Source organism: Eleutherodactylus coqui, chromosome 12, assembly GCF_035609145.1.
Source record: "Eleutherodactylus coqui strain aEleCoq1 chromosome 12, aEleCoq1.hap1, whole genome shotgun sequence".
NCBI classification, from domain to species: Eukaryota; Metazoa; Chordata; class Amphibia; order Anura; family Eleutherodactylidae; genus Eleutherodactylus; species Eleutherodactylus coqui.
The window spans coordinates 131,860,216-131,878,096 of NC_089848.1; the positions used below are offsets into that span (position 1 = coordinate 131,860,216).

The 17,881-nt window shown below is 46.4% G+C and overlaps 1 protein-coding gene across 4 annotated transcripts in view; it reads right to left on the bottom strand.

The window, feature by feature from the left end:
• Positions 1–1,540: 1,540 nt before the first annotated feature.
• Positions 1,541–17,881, bottom strand: part of LOC136587146 (protein adenylyltransferase SelO-like) — a 47,125-nt gene continuing 30,784 nt past the window's right edge. For all 4 annotated transcript variants that reach the window (XM_066585655.1, XM_066585653.1, XM_066585654.1 and 1 more), the window contains exons 11-20: positions 16,702–16,774; positions 12,510–12,593; positions 10,238–10,367; positions 7,934–7,978; positions 7,778–7,859; positions 7,593–7,685; positions 6,064–6,143; positions 5,160–5,203; positions 4,679–4,758; positions 1,541–3,767 (exon numbers count right to left, since the gene is read on the bottom strand). In XM_066585655.1, coding sequence (XP_066441752.1) covers positions 3,645–3,767; positions 4,679–4,758; positions 5,160–5,203; positions 6,064–6,143; positions 7,593–7,685; positions 7,778–7,859; positions 7,934–7,978; positions 10,238–10,367; positions 12,510–12,593; positions 16,702–16,774 — 834 coding nt within the window. In that variant the 3' untranslated portion in view covers positions 1,541–3,644. The remainder of the gene's footprint in view (positions 3,768–4,678; positions 4,759–5,159; positions 5,204–6,063; positions 6,144–7,592; positions 7,686–7,777; positions 7,860–7,933; positions 7,979–10,237; positions 10,368–12,509; positions 12,594–16,701; positions 16,775–17,881) is intronic.

The window sequence follows — 17,881 nt, forward strand, 5'->3', positions numbered from 1 at the left end:
AGGATTAGGCGAACAGCAAGCCCTCCCCAATGACGTCATGGGCACAGAGAGCATCCAACGTGTCCAGGTGGAAGTGGAGGTTCCGACAACACAGGTCCAGTTAGAAAACCCCTTTAATTTGCCTCTTAGCCTCTATGAACATTTGCCTTAGAAGTTCCTCTGGTGCAAAACTGCACACAATATAGCACAGCATGCGGCACTATAATTGACCCAATTATAGTCTATGGGGTCATTGTTCACCATTTTTGTCTGTCATGTGCCAGATTTGGCGCTTCTGTTTCTTTCTTTGATGTTCAGCTCCCATGTTGGGGACCAAACAACGAAAATATAAAGCACAATCCACAGGCTCCCATGTTAAAGAATAAGTATGGTGCCAATACAATACCAATGATAGGTTGTATGACTCAACGCAACTCAAGCTAAGTGAAGGGTGGACACAGCTATAAGCATTCTTGTAGACACTGGGGTTAATTTCTTCTTAAGCCCCTCCAATTTCGGCTGGAGAGAAATAAGGGGTTGCACTTCCCATAAGGGTGGGATTAAAGGATTTGTCCAGGGGGGGGGGGGGGGGGATACATAGGAATCTCCACTTCTGATCGAGTTCCGACACATAGTATGGGCCTTTCATTGCTTGTCATGTAATTCCAGAGGGCTGGCTGTTCAGCTCATTTCAATAATTAATCCAGACCCCTTTCGGTTTCTGCTTTGGACATAACAGAGAGGGGGACGGGCTTAGGAAGTGAAATGTGCTGAACCGCATTCCCTCTGGTGATGACATCATTGGCAATGGAAGGACCATAGAACGTTATCCAGTGCTGGAAGTGGGCCAGAAGTGGACCTTCCGACACTGCTAAACTGGGTATTTCCCCACCTTGGACAACCCCTTTAAGCATGCCCTTATAGCCAGAAATAGGTTAAAATAAGTATCCTTATGTAGAAATGCAGCTGGCCTTAAGGGGGTTGTGTGAGAAAAAGAAAAGAATTTTTAACGTTTGGGCAGGCGACAAAAAAAAAAAAGACCACATACTCACCCATCTTCATCTCCTCGACAACCAGCTGGGCATCGCCCGCTGCCCCACCCACAGACATCCGCCAGAAGTCTGATGACCACTGTGGCCAATCAGAGGCTGCAATGTTACCTTCCTAACTCCTGGCATCAGTACTCAAATCCTGGGTGCCATAATGCCAGGATTTTGTAATTGTGACTTTGCAGCCTCTGATTGGCCACAGTGGTCACCTGACGTCTGGCGGCTGAAAACAGGTGAGTATGTGGTCTTATTTTATTTTATCACCTGCCCAGCTGTTAAAAATGTTTTCTTTTCCCCACCCAAACCCCTTTAAAGGAGTGGCCTCATCAAGAAAACCCTCTCTCCATATTACAATATATGGAGGTCATAGAATGAGATCCCCTATACAGCTGAACAAAACTTTCGGGAGTTCCGGAAGCCGGACCGGCGTTTAGAGAAGAGGCAGCGTTGATGGGACGTTGCCTTTAAGCCGTCTCTGGTTGACCAGATAACTATACAGTAAGGGCCCGGTGGAAAACAGAACATAATTGCTTTGTTTAATAGGACTTAACAGGAACCACTTACAATCCCGCAGATTCTCATAACTTAACAGAAAATTAGCTGCCAAATGTAAATGAGCGTTCTCTGTAAATATAACCCCGGGTGGAAGCAATCTGTCCAGAGAGGAGGCCGACGAGCAGTGCAGTTCGCTGTATTACGGAGGGGATGGCGTTACCTACAATGACCACCTGCTCCAAATTAGCTCCGACCTGTTTGGGCAGCTGTGCTCGAAAGATAATTGATGAGAGTAATTATAGATTGGTTGATTTAGCAAAGTGAAATATCTTCTGGGATAGATGAGAAATCACTTCCGCCCGTGGGACACTGCGCTAATGAAATCACAAACTATCGTGTGTCCATCACAGACGCCGCCAATGCCTCACGTAGGAGCAACAAGTCCAAAAGTCAAGGAAACTGCATGCAGATGATCCCAGACAGAGTAAAATGTTCATTCTATACTCCCTATGTTGACAAAAGTATTGGCCCCCCACAATCATGTGCGGTCAGGTGATGTGTGAGCATTAGGTATAAAGGAGAGGATCACACAGAAGATCCCAGTACAGAAACCAACAGATGTCACCAGGTGTAGAGCCGACAACGGCGTCTGGTGGTGGGATGTCACCAGGTGTAGCGCTGACAACGGGGTCTGGTGATAAGATCTCACCAGGTGTAGCGCTGACAACGGGGTCTGGTGATAAGATCTCACCAGGTGTAGAGCTGACAACAGCCTGTGGTGGTGGGATGTCACCAGGTGTAGCGCTGACAACGGTGTCTGGCGGTGGGATGTCACCAGGTGTAGAGCCGACAACGGGGTCTGGCGGTGGGATCTCACCAGGTGTAAAGCTGACAACGGGGTCTGGCAGGGGGATGTCACCAAGAGTAGAGCTGACAACGGGGTCGGGTGGGGGGATGTCACCAGGTGTAGAGCTGACAATGGGGTGTGGTGGTGGGATGTCACCAGGTGTAGAGCAGACAACAGGGTCTGGTGGTGGGATCTCACCAGGTGTAAAGCTGACAACGGGGTCTGGCAGGGGGATGTCACCAGGTATAGAGCTGACAACGGGGTCGGGTGGGGGGATGTCACCAGGTGTAGAGCTGACAACGGGGTCTGGTGGTGGGATGTCACCAGGTGTAGAGCAGACAACAGGGTCTGGTGGTGGGATCTCACCAGGTGTAGAGCTGACAACGGGGTCTTGCGGTGGGATCTCACAAGGTTTAGAACTGACAATGGGGTCTGGCGGTGGGATCTCACCAGGTGTAGAGCTGACAACGGGGTCGGGTGGGGGGATGTCACCAGGTGTAGAGCTGACAACAGGGTCTGGTGGTGGGATGTCACCAGGTGTAGAGCAGACAACAGGGTCTGGTGGTGGGATCTCACCAGGTGTAGAGCAGACAACAGGGTCTGGTGGTGGGATCTCACCAGGTGTAGAGCTGACAACGGGGTCTGGCGGTGGGATCTCACCAGGTGTAGAGCAGACAACAGGGTCTGGTGGTGGGATCTCACCAGGTGTAGAGCTGACAACGGCGTCTGGTGGTGGGATCTCACCAGGTGTAGAGCTGACAACGGGGTCTTGCGGTGGGATCTCACAAGGTTTAGAACTGACAATGGGGTCTGGCGGTGGGATCTCACGAGGTGTACAGCTGACAACGGGGTCAGGTGGTGGGCTGTCACCAGGTGTAAAGCTGACAACAGGGTCTGGTGGGGGGATGTCATCAGGTATAGAGCTGACAACAGGGTCTGGTGGGGCATGTCACCAGCTGTAGAGCAGACCTCCGCTCATATATTTTACTGTATGATATGTTTGAGCATCAGCAATGCACTCTTAGAAGGCGGCTTGCGCACACCTCCCTAAAGATGGATGTAAACTGATGCATGTTAAAAAACAATAATGCCCCCGCCACCCAAAACAAAACAAAAGAACATAAAAAATCTAAAACAAAAAAAATATAAAGCCATTAACAAAACACAAATCTTGTTGGGGAACACAGGGGGTCCGTGTCTCCTAAGGCGCGAGGATCATCAGCCTGGAGCTCGGAGGCGTCTATATGTCTTTATTGGTACAGTATACGGCTGGCTCAGGACGAGCAGCTCACTTTCAGGTCTTTGGCCCATTCTGGAGCTTTGTGGGAGTATCCAGCCACTTCGGCCATCCTCTGCATCTGAAAAGGTCGCTGTAATATCTTCTGCAGTCGATGAACCTGCGTCAGCGGGAAGAACACATCAAGTCATTGTCACTTCCCAAAGCAAGCTCTGCCGGGAAAATTAAAGGGACACTCCGGTGATACAGCTATCTCCCAGTATATATAAGTATAATCGCCCAGTATATATAAATCGGCTGGTGTACCTTGGTTACTTATTTCTGTCTGAAATGTTCTCCTGAGATGGTCGTGATCTTCATTCTGACCAGCTAAGATTTACTTGGGGCTATGCTGTCTGAAACTAGTACGTTTCTCAGTCCGTGTGAAGCTATTATATGAACCAACTACAGAAACTGCCTAAAAAGGACATAGACTCTCCTATCACAGTTACTGCTGATGATCACACAGGTGTAATAGAGGAGATCACGGCTCATCCCCCTGACTGTATACTTATGGCCTGTAGCTTATTTAGAAGAATATAGAAGGTAATAATAATTAAACTGTCCCCCAGAAGGCAGAAATGGTATAACCTCAGCTGATGCATCATAGGCTAGATTTGAAACTGAAAGTAAAAAGTGTCAGCATCAAGATGGTGCCTGATAAGCATCAAATAAAGAGCTGCACTGCATGGAAGTGGATGCAATATACAGAGGAGACCTTTAGAGTGTAACAGGGAATCAGGTGAGAAGGGGCAGGGATGGAAAAATGTGTTTTCACCGGAGTGGCCCTTTAATTCCATACAGATACCGACAAGGCTCAGTCTGTCACATTAGCCCTGGGGGAAGGGGAGAGGAGGAGAGAGAGAGGATGGGAGGGGGAGAGGAGGAGAGGGAAATGGGGAGGGGGAGAGGAGAGGGAGAGGAGGGGAGGGGAATGGGGAGGGGGAGAGGACGAGAAGGAGAGGAGGGCAGGGGAATGGGGAGGGACTGTAGGTTCACAACCAAAGCAAAATTCACGAATCTCAAACTGACCTCTGAAAAGTCATTTTTCTCAGCCTTCCGCACAGCAGATTCCGCCATCCAGTTGCGCAGTATATACCGCGGGTTGGTAGCTGTAAACGGACGCTCATCGTTAATCACAGTAGTTTTCTGTCTGATGCGTCTCTTCCAATCAGATTCCCTGTATTTATACGACCTGTTAGGTCATATTGATGGAATAATGTGGATTGGGGGGGTCCACTTGTAGCCCCCATACTAACTGGAGCAAAGAGACACATCAAAGACTGACTCCCACCAATGGACATGAGCGAGTAGCATCATTCATCTGAATGTAATGCCACGTTACTCTAATGTTCGGCTGCTTCTTTCATAACAACTGATTGAACGGAGTTTCAGCAAATGGACTTGCGGCGGTCAGACGATCACCAGTTGGGCGACCCCTTTCATACTGCAGCAATGGGAAGGCAGAGTGAGCACAGCCCCCCGTCCCCCAGGGGTTCATCACTGATCTCACCTTTCATCCGCTGTCTTCTTGCGGAATCAGAGTCATCGGAATTACTAAGTAAAGACAGAAAGTTACACATGAGATGTTACAGAATACATTACATACTGCAGACAGACACGACTCAGGGTGGGGCCTACCATGTGGGAGGAGTCTCAGGATATGTTCCCACCTAGCTGAAATGCTGCAGATATTACACGGTGGAACCTCTGCAGCATCTTACAGTTCCAGCAGTGTGAATGAGGCTTCAAGAAAACTCCTCTGCGTAATGCAGAGAAATCCGGAACGTACAATGATCTGCGGTGGAGACTTTAAATCCTCGGCATGCTGCAGATTTTTAGTGCGAATTACATCTCTTGAAAAGAGGGGTTAAAATCTAGATCCACACCAAAATCTGCAGCGTTTGGACTTAGCCTAAAGCCAGAATTGGGGCCCCAGAGCAAAACTTTGTGTCTGGTTTTGCCACGCAGGGAGTAGGGCAAGGTATCCAATTCCTGTTCTAGACCCCTTAAAACGACCCTTGCATCAATTCTCCACCTCATTGCATCCTCTTTATGGTCTTGCAATCCAGAAGCAATAAGGATTTGCAATCAGAGCTGGCGCCCCTCTCTCCAAGAGGCCCCCGCAGCAGTCGCATGGTCTGCCTCTATGGTATGTACACCCTTGGCTGCATGTGAGTTGCGCCCGAGGTTCTTGCATCGGACAGCCGTCCATGCTGTCTCATCTCCACGGACCCTGCACATTGCATGAATCGGACATGGGACGATGTTCTTGTTCACATCTGTGCTGGTAGCTTTGCTTGAAGTCTACGGTGCAGATCCGGCTCACAATCTCAGATAAAATGACGCAGCATAAACCGCAGGAAGCCCGACGGACCCCATTATAGTGCATATGCAGCATTTCTATACGGTTTTACCTTTTTAGTCTCTGTAGGTACATAGCGACCCATGCTGGGAAATCCAAGTGTTGGCTGATATCATGGAGCGCCCAGCAGTCCTTAAACATGAAACAAAAATGTAAAAGCATGAGGTTGAATTCCGATGGATTGTAAAAGCAGCCTGTCTGATGATCCTAGTGATATAGCTTACAGGCCACAGTATACAGCTGGGACACCCGAGCTGAGATACTGCACTGCAGGATATAATGAAACATAGGCTGTAATGTTACAAATAAGTTCAAAGTAGAGGAAACACGAATTTGTATTAAAGGAGTTAAAGGGATTGTCAGTTCCAAACTATTGATGGGACTTGCCCAGAATAAGCCATTTATAGTAGACTGGCAGAGGTGTGCCTCCTAGGACCCCTGCTGATCACCTGTTGGCCAGGCCCCTATGCTCCTGCACTGAGCTGATTTTTGCAGGAAGCAGACAGCTCCATCCTCATCACAGTGGCCAGGCTTGGTATTGCAGACATTGAAGTAAATGGGAAACTTGCCTCTAGTACCAAGCCTGGCCACTACAGTGAGAACAGAGCTGTCTGCTTCCTGAAGAAAGCAGCTCAGTGCACAGGTGAAGCGGCCTGGTGAACAACTGATCAGAGGGGGTCTGGGAGGTAGTTCACGACCTATTTTACAGATAGGCCATCAATAGTTTACAACAGGACAACCCCTTTAAATAATAATGGCTATTGGTGAAGGTCCAACTCCCAGCACCTCTGTCAATCAGCAAAAGGAAGATGACTAATCTGCAGTACCCGGCACATCCACAACCTTATTTAAGGTGCTCCATCTATGTCAACCATGAAGAAGACCCTTCACTCTACTGATCATCCAGAATCCTAATAGTAGGACCCCCACTGTTTCACATATTGACGGCTAATCCTAAAGATAGTCTATCAATATCCAAAACATTCCTGCATTTTCAGGTGACTTTTCAGAATAAGCTGCTGTGTATGTAGATGAGGAATAACACTATATCTGGCAGTTATATGACTTGTAACCTGCATGTGTCATCACACTCTGCATGCTGCATCTCTAATCCCCAGTCTTCCTTGTGCTGGTGGGTGGAGACTGCTGGTATGCTATCTCTACACACTCTACATGGAGAGAACTGCAGATTCTACTCCCTGTCTTTAGCACACATAACTGTAGTATGAAAGACACTAGAGAAGCACTGAGCAGTGTAGATGTGATTTTAGTAGCTATAAATCACTGTCTATTAGCTGCTGCATCAGCGTCTGTGTGAGTCTCTGCCTCTGTATCCCCCTCCCTAACCCTATCATAGACAACATGTGTCAATCCCATCTTCCACTTCCTGTATTCTCTCTTGTTATTAGAGAAGTACTTCACATAACAGCAAATTAGAAGGGTGGGACACCCCTAAAAGTCAGCCGTTTAGAGGGGTTTTCAGCACAAACAACGTGATTTTCGCGTTTGCTAGTGATCCCGTTGGTTATCACATAAGCACAGGTTGTCTCAAAGTGGAGCAACCATTAAGTCGGCAGATACCTCAGTAATGGAGAGATTCCTTAGATGATATTCCGTTATCTCACTCAGCTGACGAAACGACATTGTAAAATCTGCCCTTGTGTCTTCCATCATCTGTGGGAGAAGAAAACAAATATGCAGAATGATACCCCCCGCTGGATGTGGCTGGTGGCCGGGAGATCTGCCATCCGCTAGATGTCACCTACACTCAGGAAGGACACAATCAGGGTCAAGTCTTCTTCTCGCGCACCTAAAAATCCCAGTTTGGACCTAAAGAGCTCCGTGAATCTGCAATCAAGAAGGAGAACATGAAATGGTTTGTTTACCGCGCTGTCAGGGGTTAATTCCTACTGACGACCTACCGCTGGTAATACAGGGCTGGAAAACCGTCAAGAATGCTGGAAGCCCTGAAATGAAATGATAACGGTTAGTAAGACGGTAATTAAAGCAAACCGATTTCATTGCTCCAAATTAATCTAAAGTTAATGAAGCGACTTTGCAATCGATCCTGATTGACTCCTTCATGACAGCCGACGGTAAATTTATGTTGGTCAGTCATTCAGGGTGCACGGAAGCGGCTCCGGAGCGAAGTCTGCGCCATAGCCAGCAGCTATCTGCTGTTTCTGACAGCTGGTGGTAATTACTGCAATCAGAGTTAGTGCTGATCGCGGCAGTTAACTATTTAGATGTTGCGATAAAAGCTGACCACATGTCCAAATAGTCAATGGAAGAGGGGGGAACACCCTTCCTGCAACCCATCAGCACCCTCACAATGTGATTGAGGGGTACTGGGAGACCAGCATGGCGGCTGAAGCTCGCTGAATGCTTGTGGCAGGGCTTAATAGGTAACATCAAAAATTGGTATATACTGCAATACTGAAGTATTGCAGTATATAGTAGAAGTGAACAAATGAGTGCAGGTTCAAGTCTACTGTGAGAACTAAATGAAAATGTAAGAAAAGATTTAATAAAGCTTTTTTGACAGTAAAAAAAATGTAAAGTATTAAAAGTTTTTAAAAAATCCCCTTTTTCCCATAAAAAATCTAAATGATGAAATAAACGCACATTTTTGGTATCACCGTGTACATAAAAAAAGTCAGAACTATTTAAATATCACAATTTTTAAGTTGCATGGTGAAGGCCATAAAAAAAAGGACGAAATGTAGAGACAAGCGAGCATCGCTCTTCTTGAGTAACTGCATTCTTGTCCGAGCAGGCTCGGGGGGGCTGCGGGGGTGAGCGGGGGGCAGTGGGGGGTAGCAGGGGGAGAGAGAGAGAGATCTCTCACTCCCCCCCCCCCTGAGCCTGCATTTACGCGAGAAGAGCGATGTTCACTCGAGTAACTGCCTTATCCAAGTGTGCTTGTTCATCTCTAACGAAATGCCAAAATTGCAGCCTCTAGCAACTGTGAATGCACTGCAGTCCCCGCAGCTCCAGATACCCAAGATCACCTACCTCACCTTACTGAGTCTCTCCCAGCCCGTCTCGCTGCTGTCCATGTGGCATAAGGTGGTTACTCTGCATATTAGCAGGTGGTCATAATAATGTCACTTGACTCTGTATAAGACCCATTGTGCCCCCTTAGGCCTCATGCCCAAAGGCACACATGGTTTCCAAGTGCAAAATTCCACAGCGGTTTCCACCTGTGCCTACAGCCATGAGGCCTAAAAAGACATTTACTCCCCTGTCCGGCTGCCGTGCGGGTCTTCTCCCTCGCGTCTGGATGTTCTTTCTTCTGCACATTGGATGCTCTTGGCACACCAGCTGGAGTGCCGCGTGCTTTTATTTATTTATTTATTTTTTGAAATCTCCTGCTTTCCAGTGTCAGCTGCATCTGTGCCGCAGCATGGATTGACTTCAATGGAAGCCATCCATTAAGGAAACCACAGAAAATGCAGCATGCTGCGGGTGTTATCCCATGCATGCGATCTGCACGTGGGGAAAAAGTCACATCCGCAGGTATTTAATTACTTGCGGATGCCCAATGAATGTCTATGGGCATACTGAACTGCAGATCATCCGCGTGGATTCCACAATTCAATTTTGCCCGTGGACATGAGTCATTTATAGGCCTCACTATGCCCCATGAGTCATTTATAGGCCTCACTATGCCCCATGAGTCATTTATAGGCCTCACTATGCCCCATGAGTCATTTATAGGCCTCACTATGCCCCATGAGTCATTTATAGGCCTCACTATGTCCCATGAGTCTTTTATAGGCCTCACTATGCCCCATGAGTCATTTATAGGCCTCACTATGCCCCATGAGTCTTTTATAGGTCTCACTATGCCCCATGAGTCTTTTATAGGTCTCACTATGCCCCATGAGTCATTTATAGGCCTCACTATGCCCCATGAGTCTTTTATAGGTCTCACTATGCCCCATGAGTCTTTTATAGGCCCAACTGTGCCCCTGAATAAACCATAGACCCCCACTGTCATGCTGCTTTTGAAAATGGGGTCAGTCTTTTCCATCAAAAGCTATTTATCAACATTTTCCTCGTTTTGTCAGGATCCTAGGGATTTATCTTCAACGTGTTCAAAATGGCAAAAAATGCACAACAATCAGCGGGATTCTCCATGGCCTCAATACTGGGATCGCAGGCTCCTGGCGGTAAGAGGACGTTTGTGACATGTGTGGGGGGTGGGGTGTTGGATGACTCACATTCGCCTTTGTCCGTTGTCCAGCAGGGGCGTTAGAGCTACCAGCAGCTTGTTCAGATTAAACATCCCCACGTTGGCCTGGTTCCCGATCCGGTACCTCCCTTCATCATCAGATGTGTTTGGAACGTAATCTATTTAAGGAAAAACAGACCCAGATTGCCGCGGCCCCGGAAAAAAGGGGATTCAAATAAACAGTAATTACCGCTATTTCAACAACAGACTTTATTTCTGGCTTCGTTGCTAAAAGAAAAGCTTAGAAGGAACTGAAGTCTCCCGGCTCGCGGCGCTACAAGCTGGAGGGTATTTATTTTCGCAGGAGAGGCGAAGAGATTTCCAGATACTCCCCGCCATCCTCCTCCTCACAGACACAAGACTGCTAGCGGTACATGACAAGCCTTCCATGTTATGTTAACCAGATAATCTGTGGGAGTCGGGGCGAGCGCATGCTGTAATGCTCTTTGGAAGATATGTCAAAGTGTACCTGAGTTTTCAACAAATTTTCGACAATACCCCAGGTTCTCCTTACCGGTTCATATACCCTGTATATGTCTGTAGGTTTCAGGTGGTCTTCCCCATTTTTATGCTGTCCTTCTGCTTGCAATCCACTTTAATGGAGGGGGCATGTAGCAAGCTGAACATAATGACAGTAGTTCCCTGTGCTGACTTTCTTGCCCTTATTTCCCATGCTGTATTGCATGGTCTCTGGTCCAATCAGCAGTGGAGCAGAATCTGAATACGCACCCCTCTGCTTTCACAGGATGATAAGGCCATTTAGAGACATTTCTGGCCAAATGGTTAGTAAACCCACTCTAATGTGTGTAATGTGTGCACAGACAGACACCCACCCACAAATTGTAACGGCAGGAGAGACCGAGACTGTGGAGATCCTTATAACAGTATCTGCAGGTCTGTCAGCCTGCAGCCTCTGAGTACATGGGAGCAGCCTGTGGAGATAGCCCCTCCCCCGTTACTATGGAAACATCCCTGTGTCCTTGTTACTACAGAAGCTCTATAACTAACGACAAAGAGTGGATTGCAGAGAAGGGAGACCCCTAGTGGCAGCCACCTCAAACGTGATTTACAGCGGTAAAGCAACAACATTTTTCATGCAGATATACTACAGAAATGATTAGACTAACATAAGCTAGTAGAAGAGCAGAAATTGTCTGAAAAGTCAGTGCCCCTTTAAAGGGGTATTCGCCTCTCAGGAATCCTATTTCGAGGTGTTCAAAATTGAAAAACAACACCCTGACTCATTATAGGTTTATTTCCAAGATGCTCCGTTCTCCAGATATTGCAGATCTTGATTCCTCTGCCCTCTGGTTGTTTACTGCTTGTTACCAGGGAAATAGACCACCTCTATGGAAAGAAATAACAGAGGAGGCCGGCGCTTGCGCATTTCGTTCATCCACATTTAATGGCTGGGATCTCAGGAGCGCATGCGCACTAGCTTTTAGCCCGGCCACCAGCTACCATTGTGCTCTGCTATTTCTATAGAAGAGGCGGTTTGGCAACTAGAGGTAAACAACCAGAGGGCGAGGAATCTATATCTGCGATATCTGGAGAACGGAGCATTTTGGAAATGCCGGTAGACATTTTTTGGGTGAATGCATTGTTTTGCAATTTCAAACATACTGATAGTCTTCCTGAGATGGAAATACCCCTCTAAATCCTACCATGCTGGCGGCAAAGTATCGGGTGTGTGCCTTGCTTAGAAGAGGCTGTTACCGACAAGACTTTGGGACATTCTTGGTGTTTTACTACGAGGAAGTTATAAAATAGACAGAAGTTAAGTGATGACACATCCCGAGGATACACCATTGTTCGGGGTCCTACCGACGTGACACTCATGATCCAGGCAATAAAGGGCCACAGTACTAAATGAACACCATGCCTTTTTACTCAGAGGATCTGTGAATCACAGTTTTAGGCAACGATGCAAGATAGGTAATAAGTGAATGGTGGGGTCCAACTTCTGGGACCCCCACCAATCACAAGAATGGGGGATCAGAGTCTCATTCTATGAATGAAGTATGGCTCATGCATGTGAACTGCCAATCCATTCTTCTATATGGGACTGCTGGAGATAGAGGAGTACAGGACTCGGTTATTTCCAGCAGTCCCACGAGATGAATAAAGTGGAAGAGCGGTTGCTCATCCGCCACTCTCTCCACACGGGGAGGTCAGTAGAGGTTCCCAGAAGTCAGACCCCACCGATCAGACACGTATCCCCAATCCTGTGGAAAATGTATCTGTAGGCAGTGAAAACTCACCAGCATCGTAACTTTCCATGAAACCAAAAGGTCCATAATCAATAGTGATGGACAGGAGGCTGAAGTTATCGGTATTGCACACACCTGCATTAAAATAAATGGGAAACTCCTGTTACGAGCATAGTACATGAGCGCTGCATTACTGCTGTAGAACTTAGTACTGCTTATGGAATTATCATACACTAACCTACAAAATGTAACTGGACTCCCGAGCAAGAATCACAAGTAGTAGTTATTTCCATATGTTAACACTTGGTGGGGCTCCTTTGGCCCTAATGACATCGGATACTCTCCATGGTATACTTCCTACTAATATCTGATATACTTTAGCTAGTATTTCCTTCCATTCATCCTGCAAACGTCTGACTAGTTCTCTCAAAGAATATGGAGGCCGTTCATCTTTCTTGCCCCGACATCCCACAGATGTTCAGGTCAGGACTCTGTGCAGCCAGTCCAATCGTGAAACATCCATATCCTCAAACCACCGTAAAGCAGCATAGAATGTGTGACAAGGTGTGTTGCCTTGTTGGAAGTATGGCCGACCATTCCCAGAGTATTACCAGATTGTCAGCAGCACATTATTGTCTAGAATGTCAGGGTTACCTCCATCTTAATGGTTCTTGTCACTACAACCAACAGACCGAGACCGTGCCATGTAAAACATCCCCAGACCATAATGGAACCGCCGTCGTACTTAACTGTTGGCTTAACACACTCAAGCAGAAGGTGTCCGCTACACACAGGTACGTCCATCTGGTGTGAAGATGGAGCAGCGTAATGCATCACTGCATAGAACGTTCTTCTATTGCTACACTGTCCAATGATGATGCTCCTTGCACCATTATAGAAGGTGTGATGCATCTTCTTTGAGTGAACTCACCGGATGTTTGCAGGCTGAATGGAGGGAAATACCAGCTAAAGTGTATTAGACGTTTGTAGAAAGTATGCTAAGGAGAGTATCCGATGTCATTAGGGCCAAAGAAGCCCCACTACGTTTTAACATGTGGGAATAAATACTACTTGTGATTCTTGCTCAGGGGTTCAGTTACTTTTGGTAGAATAGTGTATATCGTCACCACTGAGCATCTAAAGTTCGGGGACTGTGACCATTGGTACTTCAACCAAAAGAGCAGAAAGCATCATGAACAAAATGGTCTCTCGCCTTCTTTGCAGTTGATCTGTAGATCAGGGCATTCTATAAAGTCACAGGCAATCTTTCTCTAAACCTGTTCTTGTGCTTTCCAAGCAGCGCAAAGTCGCTCACACATGTAGCACATTTTAAAGGCCCTACCCAACCATCACATGAGTTGGGCACACAAGTGCCTAATATCATAAGCTGAGGCTTCACTCACACATGATGGATTTGTGTAGTTGTGCAAATTTTGCAGAAGACGTTTTCTCTATACAGTCAAAAAAACGCAACGCAGAGTTGCATGTTAAAAAAAGTAACATGTCACTGATTCTACCACAGTGTTAGGCTGTGCTGCTGGGACCTGTAGTTCTACAAGCAGGTTCCAGGATCACTCTTCCACAGGTGTGGGTTCTCCAACCAGCCAATCTCCACTGGTCAGATGCACATCTATACCAGCCCCTCTGGCTGGAGGATGCTGATTTCCCAACACCCTGGTGTTTGCTTACATACATGTTGTTCTGTGTGTGTGAGCAGTGATGTGTTCTGTGGGTTTGTGCGGGTGGCCAGACATGAGGTATGAACAGTCCTGTTCTGTGCTGCATGCAATCCCTGATATGTTGGTGTGAAATATGCCCTGTCCTGCTTTGGATCGTTTACCATCTTTGAGTGAGGTAGGTCTTTAGGTTCCAGCGTGGGGCCGTCCTTATTGGGACGATCACCCCACATGCTGACAGGATTCATGTGGAAGTTGTCTTGTGTGAGTAGGGACCCATGAGACAACGAGGACCCTTGTCGCGGGGTATTAGTATTGGTAAATGGAGGAAAATGTGACTGACAGATTCCCCTTAACCCCATATAACTTCATAGAGATCCCCAAGATGGTTCCAAATATGGCGGCTCAGCGGTTCGTATCGTCGCCTTATAGCACTAAATGGTTACCTGACTTCCTAATAAATTGGTCCTACTGCGCATGTCTGTGATAGAGAAATTAGATTGTGAGCCCCATTGAGGAAGGGACTCATAAGTGATGACAAGCTCTGTACAACACTGCAGAATATGTTGGCGCTACATAAGCAGAGAGAAATTAAAGTCGATTACAGGTGCCGCTCCGTCTATAGAAGTCTGTGACGAGCACTGAAGCTACATGAAAGTGGAGATAAGGAAGGTCACAGCGTTCAGTCTCATAAGCCCACAGCGAGCAGCGTGTTAGACAAGATAACACGGATGAGAGCCGTGAGCCGTGACCGGGGCCGCCTGCACACGCCGATCACAGATACTTTATATTGGCAGGAGACAGAAAGTGTCGCGGGAGTCCTGGGCGCTCTGCAGCACGTTACGGCGATGAGCTACATCCGTAAACACTAGAACTTAAAACAATACAATGTATAACATATAGAGCTCGAGAAAACATGCTGAGGTCAAGTTCCTTTAACCCCTGATGGACCGGCCTACATTAAGACTTCAGGTACTAAAATCATTATTATTATTTTTTTTCGATTTTGTAAAACCGCACAGCGAGACTCAAATAAACCTATAAGAAATCCTCACAGAGTAGAGAAACGTTTATATCAATCTTTAATAACCAATTTAGAGCGAACCCGTCACGTCCCCTCAGCACCGTGAACTAAGTTATGGGGAGGCAAAAGAGAGTTGAGTGATGCATGTTTTATACTCCCCCGTCCTGCGGTGTACCCTCTGAAGTCTGCATGCGGCACAACAGTCCTGTGTGTTTTCTTTCCATAGACTTGTATAGGGGAGTCGGATGTTTGTTTGCACATAGACTTCAGAGAGGACACCGCAGGATCACAGAGCGAGAGTATAAAAAAATACATCACGCGGCTCCTTGTTGCCTCCCCTAACAGCACCATAAATTAGACTATGTCGGGCGTGACCGGTACCCTTCAACCCTTTGCAATCCAATTTTGAATTCAGGGTTTCCTAGGGGGCTTTCTCTTTCTGCCATTATACAATGGCGCCATCTGCTGGCTAGAACCAGTACTGCGGTATTGAACATGCTGGAGAGGCCCCTCGACAACACAGCGGCCAGTAATATGCAGTAAGAATACCCTGACGGATGTCTTCTGGCATCGGAGCTGTACAAGCTTCAATCACAATGTCTTTAGACGTTAGACGGTGGATTGGAAAGGGTTAATGTACAACAATGTTCATAGAAATATCAGAAATACAATATATAAAAGATTATGGAGCTAAAAAAACCAAACAGTAAAGGTAGAGAAGCTTATATACCTCCAGCGCGCAGAATACGAGCGCTCACCACCCGGGGATGTGCATAAATAGTAATATACTTAGTCAGAAAGGGATACAATCACTAATACTTATACAACACCCAGAGACATAACAAATACCGCAATAGGTCAGAAGAAACGTCTCGCTTCGCGTCTCCCTGCGTCTGCAGCTTCATCAGGAGGATGAATACAATTTTAAAAAGTGGGTTTTTTATACTACATCAAAGTAGCAAATAAAGCTCACCTGATGCGTGGCGTAAAGCGGGCACGTAACCACCGCAATCCTCAAAGCAACGACACCGGGAGCCTGACCCACCGATCACATGATCAAACTCGGACGCCAAAAGAAAACAGGCGCCAACGCTCAAACAAGCTGCAGCTCAAGGTGATGCGAGGGCATCAGGAAGCCATGGCAACGAGGTGCCAAAACAGCCCCATCACACAGGCGTCAACGAACCTACGCACGGAGCCTGCGCTCACGGCACGCATCGGCGAATAATTAATCCATAAAGACTATTAATAAAGGCTGATAGTTGCTGCTCTATCCTCTGAGGGTTTCTTATCGCTTTTTCTGGTTGTAGTCTTGCTCATATCTGGCAGTGTTTTCGTAGGTTCTCTGCTGTGTGAGTCGGGACCTTTTCTCCAGTTTCCCATCATTTTATGGGACAAGCTGTATTTTTTAATGGCAGCGTTTTGGGGAACTTATAACTTATTGATTAACTTTTCCGGGTATTTACTTTTACACCGCTGACCAGTTAAATGTCATGTTACCTTTATTCTGCACGTCATTACGATTATATTGAAGGGGACTTACCATGGGCAAACCCTACGGACATCCACCGAGCAATCATATCCGCAGTCTGAGACACAACTACCCCGAAGAAAGCCTGCAAGGAGAGATCCTGTTATATGAAGGCATAGGCAGACCTTAAAGGGAACCTGCCATGGCTTAAACTAAGTTATGGTGCTTTGGGCAGGTCACAGGGAGTCCAGAGCTGGACTCCTTACCGGGACTTGGCACTAAGTCCATTAGTTGACTCCTTTCTTCAGTCAGAGTGTGTTCCCATAGAGGACAGCGTGTGCTCAAGACCTGACGGAAGAAAAGAGTCCTTCTAGAGGAGGGATGTTACTGGCAATGTGTGTATATATATATATATATATATACACACACACACACACATACTCCATCTAGGGGAGGGATGTTACTGACAATGTGTGTATGTGTATATATATATATATATATATATACACACACACACACACACATACTCCTTCTAGAGGAGGGGTGTTACTGACAATGTGTGTATATATATATATATATATATATACACACACACACACACACTCCTTCTAGGGGAGGGATGTTACTGACAATGTGTGTATATATATATATATATATATATATACACACACACACACACATACTCCTTCTAGAGGAGGGATGTTACTGACAATGTGTGTATATATATATATATACACACACACACACACACACACACACATACTCCTTCTAGAGGAGGGATGTTACTGGCAATGTGTGTATATATATATATATATATATACACACACACACACACACTCCTTCTAGGGGAGGGATGTTACTGGCAATGTGTGTATATATATATATATATACACACACACACACACACACACATACTCCTTCTAGAGGAGGGATGTTACTGGCAATGTGTGTATATATATATATATATATATACACACACACACACACACTCCTTCTAGGGGAGGGATGTTACTGGCAATGTGTGTATATATATATATATATACACACACACACACACACACACATACTCCTTCTAGGGGAGGGATGTTACTGGCAATGTGTGTATATATATATACACACACACACACACACTCCTTCTAGGGGAGGGATGTTACTGGCAATGTGTGTATATATATATATATATACACACACACACACTCCTTCTAGGAGAGGGATGTTACTGACAATGTGTGTATGTATATATATATATATA